General features: G+C 38.6%; 1 protein-coding gene across 1 annotated transcript; it reads right to left on the bottom strand.

Annotated features, from left to right (window-relative positions):
• Positions 1 to 617: 617 nt before the first annotated feature.
• On the bottom strand, positions 618 to 5,502 carry LOC306891943 (interferon-induced very large GTPase 1-like). The gene has a single exon (XM_079452589.1). It carries the CDS (start codon positions 5,379 to 5,381, stop codon positions 1,002 to 1,004), a length of 4,380 nt encoding a protein of 1,459 aa, XP_079308715.1. The 5' UTR covers positions 5,382 to 5,502; the 3' UTR covers positions 618 to 1,001.
• Between the last annotated feature and the right edge of the window lie 6,686 nt (positions 5,503 to 12,188).

The following is a 12,188-nucleotide window of genomic DNA, read 5'->3' on the forward strand; positions in this document are numbered from 1 at the left end:
TTTCATCCTTAAAGTTGATGAAGTTTTATGTATAAAACATGCAAGTCACCAAAAATGAATTTAGCTGGGTTTTCAAGACGGGGTGCTTTGGAATGCTTTCATGGAATGTCTATATATAAAATATTTTAGGAAATGACAAAAAGGATTGTCAGGGGCCAGTCGTGCCCTGGATGAACATGAGGGCTAATATTATTCTAGTCTTGCCCTGCTGAGCAGTTGGAAGATGTAGAGCACTTCGGAATTTGTTTTTGTTTCAGTTCTTTTAACACTAGACAAATATTTGAATAAAGAAAAACATAATAACCAAATCAATATTAATTTCATATATTTAAGATTTATTTGTATGCAGGATAAAAATACATTTCTAATAAAAAAAAGCATAATTAAATCAAAGACTCTGTCTCTGTCTGTCAGGGTTTCATTGTACATTTTGCAGATGCTTTTATCGAAAATGACTTACATTGAAGCTGCTGTATATGTTTATTTTACGGTATAGCTGTTCTTTGGGAATTAAACCTATGATATTTTACTCGGCTAAACACATCCTCTTATGCCGAGCCACAGAAACACTTTTGAGTAAAACATGAGAAATAAAAACTTACACTTTAAACAACTGAATAAGTACAAATTTTATTAGGGTTAGTAAAACATACACTTATTAAAATGAAAAAGAAATTAAAATTTGTAAATTGCTTGTTTAGAAAGATTAACACAATTTATTTCTGAGTATTGTTTTATTTAACGAATAAGAGATGCATCTTTTTAAAATTAAAGCAAAAAGATTTGTCTACCTTAAACTAAAATAATGTGGCTGTACTGACACTGTATTCATTAGCTAGTTAGTTAAAGTGTATTAAACATTGAAATACATATGTTTTAAATGTTTCATATTGAACTATGGAATTAATCTGTAAACATATCCCATAGCATTTACTGTGGTTTGTATTTCTTTACATTCACACATTTAAAACACACAAAGTATTTACTTTTTAAATTCTTTGCTAGATGTATTTATCCAAACTCTCAATAGCGTCCTCTTTTGTGTATCGCCTCCAGTCCTCTGGAATCTCACCATGTTCCCGGAATTGTTTGTTGTAGAGCTTTTCTAGATCTTTCTGGAATTTGCACAAAACCCACTTCCAGTACGGCAGCTCAGAGAGGTCAGGAGTGATGCTCCAATTAACTAATTCAGGGCCTCCTTTTCTGTATTCTTTCCAGAAAATCTTTTCATCTGAATCATTTGAGTGAAACCAGTTATCACTCACTACTTCTGTTGTGCAGAAACAATTAGCCATATTTGATGTTCCTTTGTAAAAGCGCCCATTCAGTCCAGTACTACGATGGAAAGGAACACTGTGATCTCCAGAATGGTTCTCCATCGAGTTGGTGCAGATGGCTTTACAGAACGGACACTGAACCCAACAGCACTGACAGAAGTGATCGATCAAAATGTCATCTGGTTTCTTCTGGCACTTTTCCATTTTAATGTCATTAATGCTTGTAAAACTGTTCTGTAGTTTTATCATCATTTCATTCAGAGTTTTACTCAAATGATTTTTAAGAAAATCCAAGTCTTTAACTTCAGTGAGATTAACACACGACTCGCCTGTGAATTTCAGCACATTTGTGAGTGTTTTAGTGAAACTTGTATACCACATGTTTCCATCTCCTCTCTTGTTTTTGACCTCCACTGTCACTGCATGCACAGTATTACTCACAATCTGCTCTTTCTGTTTTAGATTTCCTTTGAAAATGTTTACAATCATTTCACTTTGTTCGGTGAAGTATTTCTTCACTTCATTTTTAATGAATTGTTTGAAGTGATCTTTGGGTTGATGGATGTATTGCATATATTGATCAAAGTTCTCTTTTTCTGCGAGGGATTTCAGAATGTGTTTCTCCAGATTTGATCTGTTCTCACGTAATGCTCGTATGTCAGTTCTCATCTGTGCTGCTAAATCAATTGCAGTTTTGTTGTAAACAGCTTCAAGGATTGACGGTTCAAGTTTGCTGCAGATGAAATCGATCAGTATTGTTGTGTTTGTTGCTCCACACCAGTGATTCTTGAAGATGCTGTAATATTGAGCTTTCTGCTTCTCAAGATAAATTCTTGGATCATTTGTTTCCCTGAATTCTTTGTGGAGTTCAGTAAATGTCTTGATGGCAGTGTCACACACATAGAGACAGAGATCTGTGATAAACTCTCGTTTTAGTTTGTATTTTTGGTTTTCTAATTCATGTTGCTGTACTGACTTTTGCACACAGTCTGTTATTGCCTGAATGTAACTGACATTATAGCCGTGTTTTCTGACGGGTAATTTTTCCATTATTTTCTTAGTTTCCTGCACTATATTATGAATCAGTTGCCTCACTGATTCATTGTATTCAGCATTATGGATGTTGTGTTGACTTGATACAGTTCTATCAGATTGCTCTTGGTGTCTCTGTAGTATAATGTAGTCGTCATAATCACCTCTGTTGACAATCTGTTTGAAGACTTGCAGATTTAGTCTCTGATTCACAAACGTTGGTTCATGGTTTTCAGATAAAACCTGAGTGACATCATCCCATAAATCAAAGTCTTTCAGTGGAGGAATATCTTCTGTCATTTCAGTGACCCATTTACTCCATATTATGTTAAATTCCTTTTTCAGAACGCGTTCATCTCCTCCTTTACTTTTAAGACTCACAGCACATTCCTTGCTCCGAGTGAAAAGTGTATTTTCATACTCTGTTCTTCTTTTATCGAGATTCTCCCTGGCTTTCTTCTGCTCAATTGCTTTATTCAATTTTCTTTTTGTTTCCTTCACCAGATCATCATTAAGACCTTTCATTTGTGTTACAAATCTTCCTCGCCATTGACACAGAATATCTTTGTCTTTGTCCTCATCAAAGTAAGACTTCATTGATTTTTCAACCTCATCTTTAGTTGTTTTTATTTCAGCCAGCAGGTCATTATCCTGAATCTCAATGTTTCCATTTGCAATTCTGTTGTAGAATTTGTCTTCAATTCTCAACATGGCACTCCTGAGACTGAAAGTCCAGTTGATGTATTTACTTTCTAGTTTTCTGTATACAGAAATTTCCAGTGTGTTTTTGAAGCTGAACACAAAGTTTTCACTCAGCAGTGCATTCCAAAGATCATTAATACGCATTTTGAGCTGTGACAGTGTGATGCTGCTCGCTGTAGAAGCTTTTAAGAGAATTGTGTCTTTCAGCTCTTTAATGTTTCTGCTGTAGTTTGGGTTTGGTGGAGCCATAGGTGGACTTCCCTCCCACAGCTGTGAAAAATATTTCACATCATTCTGTACATCAAATGCAATGACATCATTGAAAAACTCTGTATTACAGTCCTCCTCTTTAGCAACAAGTTTTGTCATCTCATCCAGATTCTTCTGTTGTCGTCTCCTTCCTTCCATGTTTTTCTCTCCAGCTGTGACATCTGAAACATTCTGATGCACAAACATACAGCTGGGATTCAATATAATCTTCTTCATCCTCAGGAAGGCCTGAACAATTGTCTGGAGAGTGTCCTGCATCTCAGCAGTGTTTTCTCCAAAGATGTTTATTAACGTCATATTTCCAAGACCAACAACAAATGTGGCCAATTCATTGTCATGATTTCTTGTTGATTTTCCAGCCAGTTCTAGAGCACGAAGACCCTCAGTATCAACAACTAGAATATAGTCAAACTCCAGCTGTTTTTTCATCTTCATCTCCTCTGACACTTTGACCAGCTGCATGAAAGCTCCTCTGGTGCACCGGCCGGCACTGACAGCAAACTGCAAACCAAACATGGCATTCAACATTGTGGATTTCCCAGAGCTCTGAATCCCTAAAACTGACAGCACAAAGACTCTCTTGTCTCCCAGTTTCTGGATGAGTTCATCTAAAACAGCAGTAACCCAGATCAGAGGAACATGAGCAGCATCTCCATCCATCAGCTCCAGTGGAAATCCAGATATCATCATCTTTGCTGCAAGACCAGGAAGAGTTCTGAAGTCAATCTTTAGGTTTTTCTTGTTGTTCTTTACAGTTGAACATCCTTCATATATCTGACCGACCTCTCTTAGTATGTGCTCCAAACCAAAGGTTGCAGCTTGTAGTTTCTCAGAAATTCTCCCAAGTTCTTGTTCAGCTTTCATTTGTTGTGATTTGTCATGTTTCGTTTTCAGATCTAAGACTGCTGACCACTTTTCATCATATTCCCGATAAAGTGCTGAAACACTTTCAGTGGTGAAATCATCCAGTAGAATCCCAAGCCATTTCAGAAAATACATCATCTCGATTTCTTCTTGTGAGTTCAGTTGGTGAGTAAAGATTTGGATAAATTCACTTATACCAGATGTTTGCTGCTGTTCACGGATTTTCAGCATTTCTAATTTCTTATCGCTTCTATTTTTTTCTATGTTTTCACCTTTATGTAGTTCACTCAATGTAGGCCTGTGTAGTTCTTTATTCTTCTGGCACCACTGATGCCACAGTTTTCCCTGACATGGCAGAAATAATTCTTTGATTTCTGTCAGATCTTTATTCTTCAGTAAACTCATCATTTGCTGCGCTGCATCTTTTCCTCTCTTGCAGTCCTCATCAGTCTTCTCATCTACTGTGATATTTAAATGTTTGGCCACATCTTCAAGCTTGAAAAGGGAAGATGATTCTAAAGATGAGAATCCTTTATTGATAGCTTTTCTGAGTTCTTCAAATACAACAGATTGATTTCGGTCTCTCAAACCTATTCTGTATTTTCCTTGGCACATTTCTGTGAGAGCTGAATTATTCTCAGTAAGAAGGCAAATGAGTGGCTTTGAGGCCTGATATAAGCTTTGGATGTTTGCCATGCCGTGATTATTCTTGTTTAGTTGAGGTAAAATTACAACATTTACAGAAGACATTTGTGTAATGATATCCAGCTGCTTCTCATTGACTCCTGCATCACCATGAAGATTACAGAATGCAACACATTGAGGAAATGTATCTGTTTCCTCTCCAGATGGGCAGTACCAGGCGATCTCCACCACCCCGTCCATCAGTATTCTGGTTCTGCTGCTGCCTGGACAGTTTCTGTGGAAGAACGTGTCATGTTTCTCGTTGATCAAACTGTTTATTAGCTGAGACTTGGATGATGACACAGAGCCAAACCTGAAGAAAGCCACCATTGATGTTTTTGCCCTGTAGACTGGTTGGGTTTGACCTTTATCATCAGTCGTCTTCCAGCTCTTTTTGATTTGTCGAAATGTCCAGAGAGGAAACTCAATCTGTTGTGTGAATGGATTGGGTACAAGCAGAGGAAGAGCAAACTGACATTGTGAGAGTTTAGTCACCATGAGCTGCTTTAAGAAACTATCAGCACAATGAAACACAGCCATCTGAGCATCCATTAAGTCAATAGTCTCTAATGTGTTTGTCTCATCAGCAGATTCAGCTGCTTCTCCAAAAATATCATAAAAAGCATCTCTTGTAGGAGACTCATGACATCTTTGTTGAGTGTTGTTCTGTTCATTGTTCTCTCCAATCTTGATGCATTTCACTCTGTAGTCCAACATCAGTAATTTTTGTAAAAAGGTTTGAGCGAATTTTTCCTCTGCACAAAATTCCTCAGACTGTAGATTTTCAGTTATCTGAAGAAAATCTGCTGGTCTCAGTTTTTGATGTTTGCCTTCTAGATGAAGTCTGTCCATCAGTCGTTCTGCAAAAAGCTGAAAAACATCAATTACATAAAATAGTATCACTGATGAAAAGAATGTTAACCTGTGCTGTATGTTATTCAATAACACCACACACAACTTATTCTACATATGCACTTTTTTGTCTTCAACATTTATACATATATTTCACATATTTCTTACCGTAAAATTCACATCTTTGGCAGAGCTTATCCATGGCTGTGATCTAAAGTGACCACTGCTTTCAGCTTTTTCTAAACCTTTTATGAGAAAAAAGTATTATACTGGAGATTCCCACTTTATGTTGAAAAAAAACATTCAGAGGCAATTCATAAATAGGAGTTTCAACACAGGATTGTTTATCTCCCAGCAGAATATTTTCACATCGAGACTGGACTGATGCAGAGTTTCCAAACAATGCAACTGTGAAATTGAGAAACCTGGGATCTGGCAACACCAAAGTATTTGCATTGATTTTAGCAGAATCAATAAATGAAAACAATTTAATTATCTGCTATGTTTTGATATGAGATATGAAAGATTCTTACCTGAATGAACATGTGATATACTTTCAGTTGTATGATCAAGTTGTGTCACATTATTCTGGAGAAAGACATTATGTATATTAAATACTACAATACAATTTAATCATAAAGCATTTACAGTACATACAGTACCAGTCAAAAGTCTGGAAACGCTTCAGAGGAATGTTTCGAATGATCTTTAAAAAAGTTGATCTCTGAAATTACTTCTCCAGACAAAAATGCCACCATATGAATTTATTTAATTAGAAAACAAAAATTTTATTTAAAGAATATTTTGACATGGCTCATATTTTTTTTTAAATGATTTTGCCACATATTTACAACACTTATAATTATGTTATACCGTGGTCATGAGTATTATATTATTCTAAAACCATGAAAAAATATTTATAGGTGTTTCCAAACTTGACCGGTACTGTAAATGTAGTAACACTACATACAAATGTATGTGGACACACACCACAACCACAACTCTACTGTATCTACTTGTTTAACATTTATTCATTACTACAAGCATTAGGTATTAACATTTGGTTATCAATGTTTCACTGGGGAAGATTTCATTAGATCATTTGATTCTTGAAGACTTACTAGAGAAGATTTCATGACATCATCTGTTTTTTGACGATTCACAGGACTTTCCATGGCATTATCTGGCTTTTGATTGTCGACTGGAGAACTGTCAGTGGCATCATCTGGTTTTTCATGATTCCCTGAAGGTCTTTCCATGGCATTATCAATTTTTTGAAGATTCTCTAGAGGACTTTCCATGACTTTATCTGGCTTTTGAGGGTTGACTGAAAGACAGTCCATGCCATCATCTGTTTTTTGAAGTTTCGCTGGAGAACTGTCGATTGCATCATCTTTTTTTTGAAGATTCTCTGGCGGACTGTCCATGCCATCATCTGTTTTTTTAAGATTTAGTGGAGAACCGTCCATGGCATCATCTGTTTTTTGACGATTCACAGGACTTTCCATGGCATTATCTGGCTTTTGAAGACTTAGTGGGGGATTGTCCATGACTTTATCTAGCTTTTGATTGTCGACTGGAGAACTGTCCGTGACACCATCTGCTGGTTTTTCATGATTCCCTGAAGGTCTTTCCATGGCATTATACATTTTTGGAAGATTCTCTGGAGGACTTTCCATGACTTTATCTGGCTTTTGAGGGTTGACTGGAGGACAGTCCATGCCATCATCGGTTTTTTCAAGTTTCGCTGGAGAACTGTCGATGGCATCATCTTTTTTTTGAAGATTCTCTGGCGGACTGTCCATGCCATCATCTGCTTTTTTAAAATTTAGTGGAGAACCGTCCATGCCATCAACTGTTTTTTTAAGATTTAGTGGAGAACCGTCCATGGCATCATCTGTTTTTTGACGATTCACAGGACTTTCCATGGCATTATCTGGCTTTTGATTGTCGACTGGAGAACTGTCAGTGGCATCATCTGGTTTTTCATGATTCCCTGAAGGTCTTTCCATGGCATTATCAATTTTTTGAAGATTCTCTAGAGGACTTTCCATGACTTTATCTGGCTTTTGAGGGTTGACTGAAAGACAGTCCATGCCATCATCTGTTTTTTGAAGTTTCGCTGGAGAACTGTCGATTGCATCATCTTTTTTTTGAAGATTCTTTGGCGGACTGTCCATGCCATCATCTGTTTTTTTAAGATTTAGTGGAGAACCGTCCATGGCATCATCTGTTTTTTGACGATTCACAGGACTTTCCATGGCATTATCTGGCTTTTGAAGACTTAGTGGGGGATTGTCCATGACTTTATCTAGCTTTTGATTGTCGACTGGAGAACTGTCCGTGACAGCATCTGCTGGTTTTTCATGATTCCCTGAAGGTCTTTCCATGGCATTATACATTTTTGGAAGATTCTCTGGAGGACTTTCCATGACTTTATCTGGCTTTTGAGGGTTGACTGGAGGACAGTCCATGCCATCATCGGTTTTTTCAAGTTTCGCTGGAGAACTGTCGATGGCATCATCTTTTTTTTGAAGATTCTCTGGTGGACTGTCCATGCCATCATCTGCTTTTTTAAAATTTAGTGGAGAACCGTCCATGGCATCAACTGTTTTTTTAAGATTTAGTGGAGAACCGTCCATGGCATCATCTGTTTTTTGACGATTCACAGGACTTTCCATGGCATTATCTGGCTTTTTATTGTCGACTGGAGAACTGTCAGTGGCATCATCTGGTTTTTCATGATTCCCTGAAGGTCTTTCCATGGCATTATCAATTTTTTGAAGATTCTCTGGAGGACTTTCCATGACTTTATCTGGCTTTTGAGGGTTGACTGAAGGACAGTCCATGCCATCATCTGTTTTTTGAAGTTTCGCTGGAGAACTGTCGATTGCATCATCTTTTTTTTGAAGATTCTCTGGCGGACTGTCCATGCCATCAACTGCTTTTTTAAGATTTAGTGGAGAACCGTCCATGGCATCATCTGTTTTTTGACGATTCACAGGACTTTCCATGGCATTATCTGGCTTTTGAAGACTTAGTGGGGGATTGTCCATGACTTTATCTAGCTTTTGATTGTCGACTGGAGAACTGTCCGTGACACCATCTGCTGGTTTTTCATGATTCCCTGAAGGTCTTTCCATGGCATTATACATTTTTGGAAGATTCTCTGGAGGACTTTCCATGACTCTATCTGGCTTTTGAGGGTTGACTGGAGGACAGTCCATGCCATCATCGTTTTTTTCAAGTTTCGCTGCAGAACTGTCGATGGCATCATCTTTTTTTTTAAGATTCTCTGGCGGACTGTCCATGCCATCATCTGCTTTTTTAAGATTTAGTGGAGAACCGTCCATGCCATCAACTGCTTTTTTAAGATTTAGTGGAGAACCGTCCATGGCATCATCTGTTTTTTGACGATTCACAGGACTTTCCATGGCATTATCTGGCTTTTTATTGTCGACTGGAGAACTGTCAGTGGCATCATCTGGTTTTTCATGATTCCCTGAAGGTCTTTCCATGGCATTATCAATTTTTTGAAGATTCTCTGGAGGACTTTCCATGACTTTATCTGGCTTTTGAGGGTTGACTGGAGGACAGTCCATGCCATCATCGGTTTTTTCAAGTTTCGCTGGAGAACTGTCGATTGCATCATCTTTTTTTTGAAGATTCTCTGGCGGACTGTCCATGCCATCAACTGCTTTTTTAAGATTTAGTGGAGAACCGTCCATGGCATCATCTGTTTTTTGACGATTCACAGGACTTTCCATGGCATTATCTGGCTTTTGAAGACTAAGTGGGGGATTGTCCATGACTTTATCTAGCTTTTGATTGTCGACTGGAGAACTGTCCGTGACACCATCTGCTGGTTTTTCATGATTCCCTGAAGGTCTTTCCATGGCATTATACATTTTTGGAAGATTCTCTGGAGGACTTTCCATGACTTTATCTGGCTTTTGAGGGTTGACTGGAGGACAGTCCATGCCATCATCGTTTTTTTCAAGTTTCGCTGGAGAACTGTCGATGGCATCATCTTTTTTTTGAAGATTCTCTGGCGGACTGTCCATGCCATCATCTGCTTTTTTAAAATTTAGTGGAGAACCGTCCATGCCATCAACTGTTTTTTTAAGATTTAGTGGAGAACCGTCCATGGCATCATCTGTTTTTTGACGATTCACAGGACTTTCCATGGCATTATCTGGCTTTTTATTGTCGACTGGAGAACTGTCAGTGGCATCATCTGGTTTTTCATGATTCCCTGAAGGTCTTTCCATGGCATTATCAATTTTTTGAAGATTCTCTGGAGGACTTTCCATGACTTTATCTGGCTTTTGAGGGTTGACTGAAGGACAGTCCATGCCATCATCTGTTTTTTGAAGTTTCGCTGGAGAACTGTCGATTGCATCATCTTTTTTTTGAAGATTCTCTGGCGGACTGTCCATGCCATCAACTGCTTTTTTAAGATTTAGTGGAGAACCGTCCATGGCATCATCTGTTTTTTGACGATTCACAGGACTTTCCATGGCATTATCTGGCTTTTGAAGACTTAGTGGGGGATTGTCCATGACTTTATCTAGCTTTTGATTGTCGACTGGAGAACTGTCCGTGACACCATCTGCTGGTTTTTCATGATTCCCTGAAGGTCTTTCCATGGCATTATACATTTTTGGAAGATTCTCTGGAGGACTTTCCATGACTCTATCTGGCTTTTGAGGGTTGACTGGAGGACAGTCCATGCCATCATCGGTTTTTTCAAGTTTCGCTGCAGAACTGTCGATGGCATCATCTTTTTTTTTAAGATTCTCTGGCGGACTGTCCATGCCATCATCTGCTTTTTTAAGATTTAGTGGAGAACCGTCCATGCCATCAACTGCTTTTTTAAGATTTAGTGGAGAACCGTCCATGGCATCATCTATTTTTTGACGATTCACAGGACTTTCCATGGCATTATCTGGCTTTTTATTGTCGACTGGAGAACTGTCAGTGGCATCATCTGGTTTTTCATGATTCCCTGAAGGTCTTTCCATGGCATTATCAATTTTTTGAAGATTCTCTGGAGGACTTTCCATGACTTTATCTGGCTTTTGAGGGTTGACTGGAGGACAGTCCATGCCATCATCGTTTTTTTCAAGTTTCGCTGGAGAACTGTCGATTGCATCATCTTTTTTTTGAAGATTCTCTGGCGGACTGTCCATGCCATCAACTGCTTTTTTAAGATTTAGTGGAGAACCGTCCATGGCATCATCTGTTTTTTGACGATTCACAGGACTTTCCATGGCATTATCTGGCTTTTGAAGACTTAGTGGGGGATTGTCCATGACTTTATCTAGCTTTTGATTGTCGACTGGAGAACTGTCCGTGACACCATCTGCTGGTTTTTCATGATTCCCTGAAGGTCTTTCCATGGCATTATAAATTTTTGGAAGATTCTCTGGAGGACTTTCCATGACTTTATCTGGCTTTTGAGGGTTGACTGGAGGACAGTCCATGCCATCATCGGTTTTTTCAAGTTTCGCTGGAGAACTGTCGATGGCATCATCTTTTTTTTGAAGATTCTCTGGCGGACTGTCCATGCCATCAACTGCTTTTTTAAGATTTAGTGGAGAACCGTCCATGGCATCATCTGTTTTTTGACGATTCACAGGACTTTCCATGGCATTATCTGGCTTTTGAAGACTTAGTGGGGGATTGTCCATGACTTTATCTAGCTTTTGATTTTCGACTGGAGAACTGTCCGTGACACCATCTGCTGGTTTTTCATGATTCCCTGAAGGTCTTTCCATGGCATTATACATTTTTGGAAGATTCTCTGGAGGACTTTCCATGACTTTATCTGGCTTTTGAGGGTTGACTGGAGGACAGTCCATGCCATCATCGGTTTTTTGAAGTTTCGCTGGAGAACTGTCGATGGCATCATCTTTTTTTTTAAGATTCTCTGGCGGACTGTCCATGCCATCATCTGCTTTTTTAAGATTTAGTGGAGAACCGTCCATGCCATCAACTGTTTTTTTAAGATTTAGTGGAGAACCGTCCATGGCATCATCTGTTTTTTGACGATTCACAGGACTTTCTATGGCATTATCTGGCTTTTGATTGTCGACTGGAGAACTGTCAGTGGCATCATCTGGTTTTTCATGATTCCCTAAAGGTCTTTCCATGGCATTATCAATTTTTTGAAGATTCTCTGGAGGACTTTCCATGACTTTATCTAGCTTTTGATTGTCGACTGGAGAACTGTCCGTGACACCATCTGCTGGTTTTTCATGATTCCCTGAAGGTCTTTCCATGGCATTATACATTTTTGGAAGATTCTCTGGAGGACTTTCCATGACTTTATCTGGCTTTTGAGGGTTGACTGGAGGACAGTCCATGCCATCATCGGTTTTTTCAAGTTTCGCTGGAGAACTGTCGATGGCATCATCTTTTTTTTGAAGATTCTCTGGCGGACTGTCCATGCCATCAACTGCTTTTTTAAGATTTAGTGGAGAACCGTCCATGGCTTCATCTGTT

Source organism: Barbatula barbatula (assembly GCF_947034865.1).
Source record: "Barbatula barbatula genome assembly, chromosome: 3".
Lineage (NCBI taxonomy): Eukaryota > Metazoa > Chordata > Actinopteri > Cypriniformes > Nemacheilidae > Barbatula > Barbatula barbatula.

What these genes read in the sequence shown, in the direction of transcription:
- LOC306891943 (XM_079452589.1), bottom strand. Translation starts at nt 5,381, where the DNA reads ATGGATGCTCAGATGGCTGTGTTTCATTGTGCTGATAGTTTCTTAAAG.